This window comes from Phlebotomus papatasi, chromosome 3, assembly GCF_024763615.1.
Source record: "Phlebotomus papatasi isolate M1 chromosome 3, Ppap_2.1, whole genome shotgun sequence".
NCBI lineage: Eukaryota > Metazoa > Arthropoda > Insecta > Diptera > Psychodidae > Phlebotomus > Phlebotomus papatasi.
In genome coordinates this window covers 32279635-32296159 of record NC_077224.1, presented here as the reverse complement: position 1 = coordinate 32296159, position 16525 = coordinate 32279635, and the positions used below count along the sequence as shown (strand labels likewise).

General features: G+C 33.2%; 1 protein-coding gene across 2 annotated transcripts; it reads left to right on the top strand.

Moving 5' to 3' along the window:
- Positions 1-163: 163 nt before the first annotated feature.
- Positions 164-16263, top strand: LOC129805304 (synaptotagmin-like protein 4). 2 transcript variants are annotated; one of them, XM_055853128.1, is made up of 7 exons: positions 164-392; positions 7794-8035; positions 8128-8378; positions 8458-9405; positions 11363-11507; positions 13708-13992; positions 15142-16263. In XM_055853128.1, the coding sequence occupies exons 2-7, from the start codon at positions 7862-7864 to the stop codon at positions 15538-15540; spliced, it is 2202 nt and encodes a 733-aa protein (XP_055709103.1). In that variant the 5' UTR covers positions 164-392; positions 7794-7861; the 3' UTR covers positions 15541-16263. The 2 variants fall into 2 exon arrangements, with proteins under 2 accessions (XP_055709103.1, XP_055709104.1); XM_055853129.1 differs by having other exon boundaries at positions 178-502.
- The last annotated feature ends 262 nt before the right edge of the window (positions 16264-16525 follow it).

Here is a 16525-nt window from a genome sequence, read left to right as displayed (position 1 = left end):
CTGGTATCATTCGGACTTTTGGGCCATATTGAAATAAATGGGTGTTGTCATTGATATAAGCTTTCCTAGCGAAAGCTCAGGAGCTTGAATGGAAAACCGCATGCGTGGGATATCAAACATGTTCTTGGCTGGTGGTTTGTTTGTATTGGAAAAATTCTTTTCCAGTAGAGCCAAGGGAAAAGCTTCAGACGGTCGCGAAAATTTTTCATTCCTGGCAGTTTCATTTGAGAGGGCGTGAATGAAACACGTGTGAATATTCAATTAGATTTTTTTTCGCCACTTCTTGTATTGTTCCATTTGATTTTCCTGAGTTGTTGCCCACCAAATCAACATATCAACCAATTAATAAATATTGAATTGTGCATTGGTCGTGTGAATGACCCTGATTTCAGGTGATTTATTGCTGTGAATCTAGGATAAACGAGTTCAACAGGAAATGACATTGAGTGGAAATTGTGCAGAATTCCAGCTTTTCCCGAAGGAGCTTTTAACACAAAATACCGTAGGAAGGGGAGAAATAGACAAAATTAGACAAGAAACTACTATAGATGGACTAATTTGCATATTTTTCTCAACTTACTCTTACCCTTATGAGATTTTTTTGGGGTTCAACGTCGGGTTCAACACACTGTTACAGCCTTTTACGCACTTTTATTCTCATGGTTCATCAAAGTTCATATATATATAGGATAAAAGCACATAATGTCAAGATAGGTGGAAAATGGCAGAAGTAGAAAGAAAAACACATAAATGAGAATTTTTCCAGACGAGATCTGAATCAATAATGATAACTTTTACGCTCAATGTATTGACAATATAGACTACAACGGATTTAAAAATCTTTTACCTGCGGAAAACAGAAACTATAGTAAATTTATTTTATAAAAATTTAAGCCAAATTAATGATTCAAGTTCGAAAAAGAAATATAATTAAAATTCCGTTGGAAAAAAAATCTAGATTAGGTTATATTGTATATATATTCCACTCTATTGAAGTGTTACAAATTCATCAGTCAAATCTATAAAAACATAAGTAGAATTATTGATATCATCTATTCACTACGGTTTTATGAGAACTTTCAGTTATTGAAATGGCTGCAATCTCAGTTTTAATTTATACTTCCTGCTGTTTACTTAATTATATATGGCACGATGCACCAAAGCTAAATTATGATCATCAAAATTTTACATATTCAACTTCGATTTATTCTTTTCTTTTTAAATGAAAGTTTCAGAAAATATAGTTTAAATGTTGTATTTTTATACGTTTGAGATCTTGAATTAAAATTAAAATTTATTATGTTGAAAAACAATTAGGGAAAGTTATGCTGTTTTTCAGTCTTTTTAACCCACGTAACCCCTCAATACAGAACGATCCCAGTAGTATCAATAAGTTTGGCTCTTATATTCCCGCAGTTTTTTAAGTTATTAGTAATTTAAAGGGTTGACAATCAAGTTGGAATTTTACATATTTTAATACATTTTTATTTGTTAATACAATAGAAGTCGTACTATAATTTATACGTAACTGTTTATTAAGCTGAAATTGGTCTAAGGTTATCAAATTCTAAGCTTATCCATTATGGAGCCGACACAATTATAAAAATATTTCATCAAAATCTATCACTTTGGCGCACTTTATGTGCACATGTGTAAACGATTTACTTCAAAATGATCCATTTTGATGAATATTTCTTACAATCTTCAGAAGCCATAACGATTAAGAAACGTGTTACATACCTTTAAACTTTACGAACAAAATTTAAATTTTGTGACAATTACCAATTTTGACTAAAATTTATCATAATGTAATAGAGACTGTAATGCCCTAGACACACTTACGACTTAAGCCGAGAGGCGACTTAGTGGAAAATGTTGGAAATGCACTTTTACCATTATTTCTAATATAATTACGCTAAGCCGTCTCTCGGCTAATCCTTATGTCTGTCAAGGCCCTAACAATATAGACGATATGATCAATATTAAGATCTCTATTCCTGTAGGGGAATTCTGTAACAGTATGACAATTTCATACGACAAATTAAAAATTTTTATGGTAAATTCAGAAGAACTCGTCGTAAATCCGACTTCAGTTACTAAAAGCTTCATAGAGTTATTTGCAAATGACCATTTGATGCTCACTGGACTTTAATATTGTTCTGCTCCCGAATTTAACAACAAAAATTTGTTATATGACATTGTCATACTATTACAGAATTCCCTTACCGATCTCTCATCATTCGACGTCACTGTTTAGTAAAGAACGCATGAATAAGCGAATACAATTCTACTATCTCAACCCATCCTGCATCTATATCTGTATCGAGTATTATAACTTACCCAGAGCACGAGGGCTGAATTAATCAAAAAATGTATATACGATAGACTCTTTCTGTTCTGAGCGTCTTATATGTAGAAATTGATAAATATATTTTAAAGCTTTTTAATATTGGTTTCTGAATAAAGCAAAAAAAAAAACCGAGACAAAAATTGCCTAAGAGTGTTAGTCAAACGCCTGGCAAGTTGGCCTTTTTATATGGAGCTACATATTTGAAGCCAATTCCTAAATTGATCTCGGACTCAGCTCACAGTGCTCCAAGGAAAAAATTTATTTAAACAAAAATTTAGTACATTTTTCCCTCCATACGGAAAGGTATCTTATAATACGGAAAACTTCTCACTTTTTAAATATTTAGCATAGCGATCACGAGTGCAGAAAAATTCCCATACGCATTTGTATGTGAAAGTAAGAAATTGGCTTCAACTTTGAAGGTCACTCGCCGGGGATTAGGTGTTAGTACGTTTATTGAGATAATTTGTTATGTTACTGAAAATATTGCGTACGTACCGTCGTTGCGGGTGACTTTGCACTCGGGGGGTGACTTTGCACTCTGCTGTTTGTGAGACTTTGAACAATTCTAGCACTTATTGATAATCTTCGCTGATCTGGTCTACCATGTCAAAGTATATAGGGATATGTTAAGTACCAAGTAAGGTACAATGATCCTCAAAAGCATTCTTGTAGTTTCAGTAATAGTCAATGAAATTCTAGTATAGGTATTTTGTCAAAAAACGACTCCGCGAAAAAGTTATCTGAAGATGCAATTTCAAAATCGATTTCAGAGAAGTAAATTGCCCAAATCTATTCTAAATTTATCTGGCTAGAATAATTCACTTCGATTTTGATCATTATTTTTAGTAAATTCCTTTTTTTCACTATAGTCTTCCTAAGAACGCATGATTTACATTAAAAAATTGCATATAATGGACTTTCTTAAGCTTTATTATAGAAGTATTTGGCCAAAAATTATCCAATTTTTTTTATAACTTAAGATAAAATGACCGAGATCTACAAAATGGTGTGGTCGCCATCTTGATTTGACGATTCTGTCCGCCATTTTGAATAACTGTCAAAACAAAAAACTTATCCGATTGAGCTGAAATTTTAGTATGTTCTGGCTGATGTCAAGACCTTTTCAGAACATATATAAAATCCGACCTAGGTCAAGCAATTGTCTGGATACTGGGGCTCCAAGTTCAAAATTTTGACATTTTCATTAATACAGAACTACGGAGAGCTTCTTTTATCGAAACCATCACAAAAAAGGCAGTATTATCGTTAGGTGATGAGATCTAAATAACAAACAAAAAGAAAAGTAATGTTTTTCTTTATAACAGCATATTATTTGAAGATCTGAAAAACTTTTGCAAATATGAAAAAATAAAAAAATAAATAAATGCACTTTTCATTTTTTTAATTAAGTAAGAGTAAATAAATATATAAAATAAAAGCCTCAACCATTTCTAATGGTTACTGAGGCATTTCGTTTATGTTTTAAAATTCAGGATTAGAAAATAAAGATCGCCAAAATATGAATATTTCAAATTTTTAAACTTTGAGCCTCTGTATCAAGGTAAATACTTGACGTAGACCGGAACATAGATACGTTCTGAAAAGGTCTTGATATCAGCTACAACATACTAAAATTTCAACCCTATCGAACCTGTTTTAGATTTTGACAGTTATTCAAAATGGCGGACAGAAACGTCAAATCAAGATGGCGATCATGTCATTTTGTAGATCTCGTGCATCTTACCATTAGAACTGAAGATCTTTATTGTCGTTTATTATCAGAAATTGTTGATTTTTTAGTATTTATTAAAAAGTGCAAAGTCACCCGCACCTTATCCCCAGTGCAAGCCTTTTTTCTTGATTTTTTTAAACATAGTAAAATTTTATAAAATTAATGCTAGTGGCAAAAAATCCATTCATTAACAACTGAATACAAATAATTTTACTCAAAAACCCCCCTCCCTTCACTTTAACTATCCACTTTTAGAGAGCAAAGTTGAAAAACAGCGAAAAAACGTGCAAAGTCGCCCGCAACGACGGTACTACGATTAATAAGGCTCCACTTTGGCAGCTGATTGTCGAATAAGAAATGTTCAAACAAGTATGTAGCTTGTGAATATGAGATCGTTTAGAAGTGGTTGACTGGACCGCGATATCCCAACAGCTGTTTTTGGAAAAAATTACATATTCAAAGAAAACAAGACCTTTATTCTTATTCCAACTTTTCTGCTAATACATTAGGTTCTAAATAAGTACCTTATAAATTCGTAACTAAATTACTTAATTTTAAGGATTTTTAGAACAATGAACTACTAAAAATATATAAAAATGTATAAATGTCAGCACTTTGTAGTGAATCGTGAAAATAAAATTGCTTGAATCACCTGTACAGTGCACACTAAGTACTTAATTAATAATAATAATAATAATAATAATAATAATAATAATGGTGGCGCAAACATTTTATAGAGAAACTTAGGTCTTCCCACAAGGGAAGTTCAGGACATTCATTATTATTTTTCCTTATACAGGGATGGGGTTGTCCCATGCCCCGTGGAATCAAGTGCAATGAATTTCACTGGATGTAATTTGAACACCTTTAATGCCAGAAAAATTCCTGATGTCCTGAAAGGGATTCGAAACCGGGATACTTGCATCATAGAGCGAGTGCTCTACCTTTTGACTCATTAAGTGGCCAAGTACTTAATAAAGGGCTTTCTCTCATATCCTTAATTTTTTTTTATAATTAAATAGCACTTTTCACAAAGTACGGCTATAAATTTTTTTTAATTCAAACTCGTACCTCAGTTAGTTCGGACACACTAACTAAATTTTACTAATTTTCACTTCTTATAGATTTGTCACTTGATTAGAAAATTTTCCTAATTAAAACCATATTTAATAAAATTTACATAAAATTTGATAACTTATTTGAATAGGATATTCGAAGACTTGAGAACATGACATTTGGGTTGGAATAGCTTTTTGAAAAACATAAATGTAATATAAAACCTTATTTTTGATTGCTATTTCGTTCAACCAGAATCATTTACATTCTAGGAAAATCTAGGGAAAATAAGTATGACATATAGCTGTTGTCCATCATAATTCAACATTATACTCACAGTTTAGTGTGCTTCGCAATAAGCTCTTTTTTTAATGCTGTCGTATCCGCAGGCCAAACCCCGGGCTTTTTCATTATAACCCCTCATTTTTGTGATATGATCTAAATTTCATACATATAGAATGTTCTTTTTCCTGGTAATTTTGCTGTTGGTTCACTGAACAAGAAATCCACCCATGCAATTTACAATCAATTTCTGCTTTGTCACCGGAAAATGACGACACAGCCCTCCGTATTGCAAGCAACAGAGAGCAATTATTAGATTTATTAGATGTTATTTCTAACTAAATCTCCTTCCACATTAATTCCCAAGATACCTATGAGTGTAATTGGAAATATGCTGTGAAAAAAATAATTGAGATTCCATAACAAAGTTTTGCAAAATATAATTACTGAGAAATATTAAATCTTTTATCGGAAAATATTTTAAGTATGAATTGACATTATTTTCTTTTTTAGGGCAGAAAATATAGTAGAAAGTAAAAGAATCTCAGAGACGTCGGCATGTCTCGTAATCACATAACAAACTGTCCTAATTTCTCACCACGTTGTCGTCAAGAAGTTGCCCACCCTCGCGACGCCACTTGGGTTGTGTATTAGGCCGGCTTCATACATAAAATAAGAATGGACATATTTACAGACTGTACTATTTCTGTGTTGTTCTGTGTTATATTGTGCATATTTTTGTAGTATTTTTAAAGCCTTGGATATTTTACAGTTAGCTTTTTATAGAATTTTATAGAATAAGGCATTCTGGTCCACTTTATTTTGCACATTTTGCAAGACAACAATTTTCGGAATTTTCAATTTATCAGATACTGAACCATGTTCCTGTATTGGGTTATGGATATTATATAATAAATAAAACATTTAAAGAACAACTATAGAAAATATTCTAAAGCATTGTACTTTCAGCATAATTTCCACTTTCTTTACGGCCATCGCCGTTTAGTATTTTTGAACAACCTCCAGACCAAAACGATAAAAAATTTTTGCACAGGTTGTATAAGCTATAGAAATCAACATTGTGCAAAGATTTGTACAAACATATTTAGAATTTGTTTAAGTTATTGGAAATGTCTACTGAATCAATAAACAAAGGCTAATCTGTGACACCGCAGCGTTAAAAAAAGATATTTAATGAAATAACTAATATTGGTTAATTGCGCTAAGTAATTTTAAAACCCAACAAGGAAAAAATTCCTATGAAGAACGTAGATCTAATTGTTGAAAATAACGTCTCTTGAGAAGTAATAAAAATGTAAAGGTGGTAATTTTGAAATAATCAGCAAAACTTAGATAGGGTAAGTGTCCCAAATTTCGGCATAGTTGCACGCAAGCACCAAGGTCTCAAGTTTGAATAGTAATATATTTAATACAAATTGAATTTTTTTTTATTACTTCTTCTTAAGGAGTGTTTCTTGGAATCTTGTAGACGGTTCATCTTCTTTATTTTCTCTGAAATCATTCTGAATACACTTTAAAATGAATAAAAATATAGACATAACTTTGATGGCCTATTTCGGCCACCTTCATTCTCATAGTTCCTTGCTCTTCCGGAATTCTTCCAATGTTCTTTTCACATCATCTCGTTTGTCGAGGCGACATTTTTTTTGTTATTTTTGTATTGTATAATCTCTATAGTATGCAAAAACTAAAAATTCATGGAAATTCGAGGAACAAAAAAAGTGGCCGGAATTGCAAGCTGGCCGAAATTTGGCACACTTACCCTAATTTAATTTGGCTTTTGCGATAACTTATGATGACTCCTCTGTGCCAGATGGATTATTTCATTTAAGACGAAATATTCTTTTTTTATTTAATCACACGCGAATTTCGAATATTCTGATGGCTCTTTGAAAAGATTTCTGAGATAGAATAGTATTAAATGGAACAGTTGTTATAATTTGCGTTTAGAGTTTTCAATATAGGGGAATGTTGGCATGGTTCGCACAAAGTGAGCCTTCAAACAATGCAAATTTTCTCTTATTTGCAAAGAGATAGTACGTCATTTCTTAGCCATAAGTTAGATAATTATCAAGCTCATGAAACGAGATGAGAAATGGTTAGTCAGCTCTTTGCAAACAAAGAGAAAATTTGCATCGTTTTAAGGTTCACTCTGTGCGAATCATGCCTACATTCCCCTAGAGATGTTAGAATCGATACAGTCCAAACGGTCCAAACATTTTCAATTTGGTTCAATTCAAATGTATGGAGGCGGCTTTAATGCCCGCAAAGTTTTATTGAATTATATGTGTGTGTGATACATATTAAATATAATTTCCCTTAACCCTAATAATGCAATAATTCTCATAGGAATTTTTCTGGGTAATCTGAACCCGAAGTGACATAGTTCTCAGTAGACATCTCATCGAGAATTCAGGATGGATGTTCTTCAAGCTATTGTCACGAGTTTGGCCGTTATGGTCATTGTCCTGTTAATGGCGCTATTCGTTTGCCACTATTTTGGCCCACGAGCTACTGCTTGGATACGTTCCAATCGGGAAGAGAAAATTGGTCTGTCCAAAAATCGACTCTACAACGCCAACGGATATTTGGTAAGCCACATCGTTATTTCGTTTTTTTTTAATCTATTTTGCATAATGAAAGTTTACCAAACACTCAGCACCTTGTAATTTGTCCTAACCAGATACAATCCAGCACGGAATTTCTCGTTGGATCAAGTGGAAGCTTTAAGCGATTCGATTCAGTGGATCGAGAATGCAAGGAAATACAGGGTCAACAAACTGTGCCACTGTGGAATATTCCCATTAATGATATTCCACCTCAGCCTCTACGGCCAGCACCAACATCACCATCAGCTATCACTTCACCCAAAATTCAAACATCCCATCAGCAACGACCCCCTAAAAATGAGACACGTCCTGTGAAGCAGCAAAGGTGAGAATAGTTATTTTATTGAAGAGAGAGGTGTGCTAAATGCTAATTACGCTAATTACACTTTTTACTACTACTGCAGTTTAGAACCAAAGACGACGGTATCACCTTCCATGGCAATTCCTAGGCCAGTGACTCGACGTCAACTCTCAACTCCTGTGTCTGGCTCTTCATTTTCACCTGTTCTCAATGTACCTGGTAATATGCACAAAACAAATTGTGCCAAGAGATCTATGAGTACCAATCCATTTTTGAACGGTACTCTGGATGACACAGCAGACAATCAGACGGTGAAGGAGGAGTCCGAATTAATCAATCCGTTTGAGGAGAGGAAAATCAGTGAAGGAGGAAATAAATCTGATAAGGAGTCATATATGTCCGAAATCTTTACATTTGACACCACAAAAATCAATGAGTTACTTCTGATGGAGGAAGAGAATACGACAGTGAAGAATGCCCTATTGGAGGCTGAGGGAAGCATTAAGAAATTGGAATCTGTCACGCTGGATGATAGAAAACATCGTCTGGATTATGAGGAATTTCTTCGGCGTCAAAATGAATTGAATTGGAATAAAGTGCGGGAATCGTCCAAGAAGAAAAATCCACCCATAAGAAATCGATCTCTGTCCGAGACTGAAGCTTCGGGAAAGAAACACACTCCATCTGATACGGACTGTATGGTCCAATCGACAAATCCTTTTATGACTGATACTTCAACAGTTTTGCACAAGACTGCTTCGGAGAATTATCTACAGCAGTATTCGGGCCAGGTAATTGGGATGCGATCAACAAGGGCCATGCAGAATGCTTGGGGTCTCACTAAAATGGATAAGACCAAGAGAAGTCTTTCGGGCTCACAAAGTTCCCTGGCTGAAAGTGAAGTCAGCACAATGCTATCAAATGAGACTCTGTATCGTGCTGTATCCTGTGAATCTGTGTCTTCAGAATCATCTGTGGTACTTGCGGATCTCGAGGAACCCTCTGCACCTCCCGCTACTGGTTATCTCTGCATAGGACTTCACTACGACAAGTAAGTGTTTAAAGATTGTATATAAATTTTCGAAAAATCTATGAAACTTTCATGGAATAAGTTCAAAAGTTCATGTTTTTGAAAACTTTTCCAACAGCAATGTTCTTGCCTTTTGTGAAAATTTCATGGATATACTTTAACTTCTCACACATTGTTTCTAAACTATGAACAAACTGTAGGGGAGGGTAGGGCTTCAAACGTGCAATATTTTCAAGAATAAGAGTATAAAATTTTGGGATAATAAATTAATAAATGGAATATTTTCTGTAATTTTTCAATAGTCAATATTCAAGACAGAGTTTAGCTGGATTTGGCTTAAATAATTCAAAAATGTTTGGCAGGCTTGAAAAATTTTCAGCTGCCTGAGACTGCCCTGTCTACCCCTATAATACAGTATGCTACATTGAATGAGAATTATGCAAATCTATTGCACAAATTGCGTTTTTGTCCTGCAGTGTTTCTCTTCAAAATAAAAAAAAAAACAAAACAGAAAACAAGAGTTCCCGAGAACAATCTGAGATGCGAGCCATTGGGCTTGTGAATAAATTGAATTTCCATAGCTCATGGTATTTTCCATTTTTACTCTAGCTGCTCTTTTTTCTCCTCCTTGGACATTGTCTGTCTGAAGAGGGTGGCTTGAGGAGGAGATGTAATGTATTCCAGTGAACTCCAGCCAAAAGTAAAATCAATTACGCCTCATTGAAATCCTTCTACCACATTTTTACCTTTCACCATCATTCACCCACCCACGAAGCTCCTCTCAGTCACTTTTACGTCGTTGGTTGTCGTTTATTTGATGAACCCTTCTCACTCCCCTAGTTCACCCTGGATACATCAGGTTTCCCTCTGTGAAAATAATAAATCAATAATATCATAATATTACAAACATTATTTCAGATTATTATTTTCAATCCATTTCTACATAACATAGAGAGAGAAGTTGTAAACAAAAATTTGAAAAGGACTTTTGAATTTTACGCATGACCTGTTGGCACATAAACCTTTTCTTCTCTGAATATAGTTAAATAGGATTTTCTTTTGGTATGATTTTTAGAGCTTAGAGTAAATATTTGGTTACTTTCAACATTTAAAATGTTGGAATTTTTGCTGTGAAATGAGTAAAAATGTAGAGGAATGTGGGCAAGGTTTGCACAGAGTGAGCCTTCAAACGATGCAAATTTTCTCTTTGCTTGCAAAGAACTAGTTTACCATTTGTCATCTCGTCTTGTGAAGTTTATAATCAACTATCGTATGGGTAAGATGTGATGACCTAGCTCTTTGCAAACAACGAAAAAATTCGCATCGTTTGAAGCTTCACTCTGTGCGAACCATGCCTACATTCCCCTATATAATTTATTTGAAATATTTGCAGAACATATTTCTTGCTCCAAATTGTAGACAAAGCACTTAAAATATTTAAATTGTGATGGAACTAAATAATTACTTCTTTTATTATTTATTTTTCTTTTTTAATTATTCCTTTTATTGCAGTTACAAAAAAATTGTATTTTTTATCGCATTTCCCTATAAACTTAATATAAGTATTTATTACAATATAGCATACATTTTTTTGGATCATTATATCTTGGAGACTGAAAGATGTGCAATGCCCTAAGCTTTCGTGTAATTTATATAAAAATTATTCCTATATATTTTTTTATTTGAAAACTATATTCTCAAACAAGAGAAGTGATGTTTAATAAATGTTGATTAACAGGAAATTAGTTATAAAGTTTTCTTGGGACTTGTCCTGCGACATTATATTTGTCAGAATACTGATAGGGAGAAAATTTAAATACACCCCTTACTTCTTGCACTGCTCAGGTAAATCAATGAGGTATAAAGAATACATATTGACAGAGAGTGAAAAATAGCATAAATTCCTAGATATGTCATTTGCATTATTTTCCATCGAGAGGTATTAATTAGCATCTCTTTTTTCCGTTCGCTGGCACAGAAATACTGTCTCGGATGAGGGGGTTGAACTGATTGTTACGGTTCTGGAAGCCAAAGAATTGGTGGGTCCACCGGATGCCAAATATATGGACACCTTCGTTCGAATTTATCTTGTACCTGATGAAACTGGAGCTTCTCAAACAAAGGTAAATGGAGAGATGATTCATAGAGTTATTTTAGATCACGTAGAGTGGAAGAATTTTTAGCGTTCACTTCACTTGTGATGATTCTTGAAGAATTTTCAGGTATTACCCCATCCCGTAAAATCAATGCTTTCCATTAGCTTTTCCAAAGCTTTCAGAGAGGGTTTTGTAGTGTAATTATTTACCGTTGTTTTTATCCTGATCCTAAGAGAATCATTATAGGGGAGACTGGGGCAAAAAATCACAAAACGGATATTTTATTTTTTCATACAAGCTGTTTGTTAATTTTTACCCCAAGTGGTCATTTTTAATAAAAGGATTTCTGGAGAAAAGAATCTTTGTAAAATTCTAAACTAGATAGCGGATTCGTATTCAAAGAATATCCAGATAATTTGGGAAATATTCACCAGTGCATCAAATTTAATATAAGTAGCTAATAATTGATATCTTCTCCACGGAAAATATTTCCAAAATAGGGCTAAAAATGTCGATATTTTTTATTTTCTAATTTCCTTGTCCAAATTCTAAAAAGCTTACGACATTGAAGAAGACCTATGGAGGCTATCTATGGAAAAAAATTGAGCCGCTATCTTATTAAATCTTGGAAGATATTGAATTTTAAAATTTTCGATTTGTGACTTTTTACCCCAGTCTCCCCTATAGTGAAATATTACTGATGAATCGAAAAAAGGTGTTTTTGAAGTTTTTGTTAAGCTCTTTTTTTTCTAAAAAAAAGTCCAAAAATTATTTGTAATAATATTTGCCAACCCTTTATTTTCCTGGTATCTTAAAAAAAAACTTTAATATGGTTACCGGTCCATTTTTTTATTTCGATTTTTGGGTTGATGAAAAGTAATACGAAATGTTATTTTTTAAAGTCTACAAATTGTTATTGCTTTCATACACTTTTGTTTGTTTCAAATTCATCAAATATTCTAAGAGACTGTCTCTATTTTTATTATAATAAAAAGAATTGTAATATTAGTATCAACTTCGTTAACCACCATTTGAACTAAAGGCAAGCAAGCAACAGCTTGCAGAGTTCACTACTCCTACCCTACTATTTATGTTAAGAAGGATTTACTCTTTACTTGGGTTACAAAGGCTAAAAAAAATCATATTTTTGAATTCTTCTCAAGATAATAAAAAAAATATTTAATTGAAGAGCAACATTTAAACTATTTTTTTTTTAAATTTCACTTAATAAATTTTAAAAATTCTACATGTGGGACCCGATTTTTGGATATCTAAATTGTTATTGTTACTATTATTATATATAGCTCCATATTGTATTGATATACAGAGACATGAATAGATTGCGTGAAACTGCAACAAAATATCTGCCCTGTTGAGCTTTTTTCTTACGTATAATTGAAGAACTAAAATTAATAAAAGTATTTTTCAGGCAGCAATTTGTAAATTTTTTTATTTATTTTGATCTACCGGGATTTTTTGCCATTTTGTACAGTTTTCAGTTTACAACTTTTTATTAAGATTACATTCTGTATGAGAAATACGTCCATTGAGACGTTTCAGTCATTTGTACCGGGCGGGACTCGAATTCACAACTGTGTCAGTCGAGCCGGGGGTCACACCGCCCAAGAGCCGAACACTCTTACCAATTGCACCACGGATCCCCTTCAATTCGTAAATTAATTGCGCAGAAATAAATTATCAAGAAAAACAATCAATTTACGTATGATGTATTATTTTATTGCGATAAGTGCGAATGATTTAATATCAAAATCGACCAGATATTCGACTTTAAAAACTATTACCCTTACTGTTTGATCTAACTTATCATTTACCTCATAAATATTTTCCCACAATTTATTTCGACTGATAAAGTTTTTCAAGAGGTCCCAAAAATAAAAACATTTTTTTTGACTATGGGAAGTTTTCTTGTGCTCTAAGCAGTTCAAAAAATTAGTTTTTATTTTTGGAACACCGGAGTCCCATTCGTCCTTAAAGGATTAATTTTTAGAAAAAAAAAGCATCATATACTTACGAGTACGATTATTTTGCGCAATTTCAAGTTATAGTAGGTTAATCTGAATTTTTAGAATGTCGTAGTTGATTTGATTTTGAATTGTTGTAGTTGATTATATATAATTTTACCTGCAAATAAACCTGTAAAGAATTATGTCTATTATGCTTATCGGAGTATAATCACTAATTAGTGGATTTTGTATCTCGTTCATAGCTCTTCAAGGATTCTGCCTGTCCAAGCTACAATGAAACTTTCAGCTTTTTCATGAGTAAGAAACGCAACCGTCGCTCCCTCTGGTTCCATCTATATCATAGTGGATTGGCACATACGTTGATTGGGGAGGCCGAGATGCAGCTATCAGACCTCAGTGCCAGACCCATCACTACCTGGCTAGCCCTCTCAGACTCAAGACACAACAAGAGTTTCAATTGGGGTGAACTCATGATTTGTTTGAGTTATCTACCAACTGCTGAACGTCTTACTGTGGTGGTGGTGAAGGTAAAACTCTTCTGCTCGAGATGTGTAACTTTAGAATTTACTGAAATGCTCTTTCCAAACAAACCCACCCTCCTTACCAATTTGCACCATCCGTCGTGCTTGCGATTTCTCAGCTTGCAACTTCAAATTAAGCATCCTTAATTTACCCTATCCACGTTGAAAAGGGTTGCGAATGACTTTTTGAACCATTTTCACTTGCTTGTCTATCTATACGTATTTACAGATCTGTTTTATAACAGAGTACATTAAGTACAATTAGTCTGGATGATTTGCTTTCATTTCATTCCGACAATAGTTCAATTTACTTCTAGAAAACTTACATTAACTGTCTTTCAACAAAAATTCTCAATGTTAAATTGTTTCTTCAAGAATTTCAATTAAATTTGTAAAAGTTTATTTTATATTTTATATATTTATAATGGTGGCACAACGTTCCATAGAGGAACTAGGCCTGCTCACAAGGGGAGTTCGGGACATCCATTATTATTTTTCCTTATACAGGGATAGGGTTGTTAGTCCCATATCCCGTGGAATCAAGTGCAGTGAAGCTCACTGGATGCAATTCGAACCCCTTTAACTCGAACCCGGGACACTTGCATTATAGAACGGGTGCTCTCATTTGAGTGTCCTATTGAGTGCCCTATTCTATATTTTAGATTAATTAAATAAAGAGTTTGATCTATACAGAGAGAAAATAATTGGATACAGAATAATTTGAAGCAGTACATATTAAATTGGATTTCTTATTACATATAATTTAAATAATACATTTTCCAAAGTTCCGTGTAGTCGTAAAATAATCAGTCTTTTCGTGAATAAAATATTTAACTGAAAATTACTTGCTACCTCAATTATTGTCGTCACTGCACATTTAATCATGCAATATGCCAATGACCTCTAATTATTCTTTTCATCACTTTCTTAATCTAGCTCAAAAGGTTCCGCTCAATGTTCTTTCACTTGGACACCCTTTCATCTTTGAAAAGAAAATCAAATTGCTCACTCTATAAATTAAGATAGCTTTTTAGTTAGGAATAGCGGTCTCTTTAACAACCAAGTGCAAACTTTACCTCTTGAACTTCGACATTCCTTTTCATGGAAGAGTGCTTCCATTAGTTCTAAAAGAAAATTTATTTAAAACTTTCACAGGCCCGCAACCTCCGGATAGATCAGAAGATGCAAGAGTTGGAGAATGTGTTCGTTAAGGTGTACTTGTTGAAGGATGACAAGAAAGTGTCGAAAAAGAAAACGACGACAAAGCGGAAGGAAAAGAGTCCTATCTACAATGAGTCCATGATCTTTAGTGTGCCTCCCTATATGTTATCATCAATTCAGGTTCGTCTTACAGTAGCTCATCAACTGGAGAATGATACGAGTTGTGTGGTATCCTTGGGTCATGTTATTTTGGGCAGTGCAGCCTCGGGTAAGGGCTTGAGGCATTGGAACCAAATGATTTCTTCTGTGCGGAAACCTGTAGCTATGTGGCACCCACTGAGACGACCAGCACTTCCGCGACAGCAACACCAACCCACAAAATCCCATACCTAAAGCTCTTGCACATTACTCATTAATCACTCATTCGCCTCTTACATGAATTCTCATCATCAATAATATGTTACACAAGAGACTTTAACATTGGTATGTATATATGATACATATACCCAAATATCGATTTTACAGATGAGTTCTTATATCAACACAATCATCGTAATAAGTTTGGATTATATTTATGGTTTCTATGGACCAAAGCCAATCTTCTATCTAGAAACTTTGAAACTAAAAAGAGAAAAAATCTCAAAATTTTATAATATTTATTTATTTCAATACTTTAATACTGAAAAACTAATATTAATATATAAAAAAAAGAATGAATAATATTTAGTAAAAGAAAATTGCTTCCAAGTGAGCGAGACAAAAAATGGAAAAGATCAAGACTTTGTGATAAACGCTTCCGGTATAAATTTTTATGAGTATATCATCAAAAGAATATTCTTAACCAAAACACCACATATTGACAATAATCCATATTGATAATATATCAATCCAGTATATTTTAATGACAAAATGTAACTCATACTCCTTCAAATCTGATATCTCAAGAGGCGCACTAAAGTGTGTTCCTTTAACCATTGTATGAAGTATTATCTAAAATTAATGTAACTGTTGAGAAAACTTTACTGCATAAATTAAGTATATTACATATAGCCATTTCATGTAATCCTTCTTATCAATGAAGGGAATTTGTTGAAGAATATATTAAATGTTCAGAAATAGTTGACATCTTTCTTTTTATTACCCTTAGATTAGATTTTAACCCTTTAAGGTGAGTAGAGGAATCTAATCATTAAAAAATATTAATTGGGTTTCTGCTATTAGGATTCCAAAAACATTGTGTGAACTGATTCATTTTTTTCACCATGGATTAAAAGAAAATTTACAAAAAAAGTGGATTTATTGCTTTCTTCTTTAGAGTTCGAGGAATGAAATGTAGTCAAAGGTACACAACATTTTACAGAGTTTCGATTATTTCCTT

What these genes read in the sequence shown, in the direction of transcription:
- LOC129805304 (XM_055853128.1), top strand. Translation starts at nt 7,862, where the DNA reads ATGGATGTTCTTCAAGCTATTGTCACGAGTTTGGCCGTTATGGTCATT. An exon ending in ATAGGACTTCACTACGACAA is followed by an intron (nt 9,406 to 11,362) that starts GTAAGTGTTTAA and finishes TCGCTGGCACAG; the next exon opens with AAATACTGTCTCGGATGAGG. An exon ending in TTACTGTGGTGGTGGTGAAG is followed by an intron (nt 13,993 to 15,141) that starts GTAAAACTCTTC and finishes AAACTTTCACAG; the next exon opens with GCCCGCAACCTCCGGATAGA.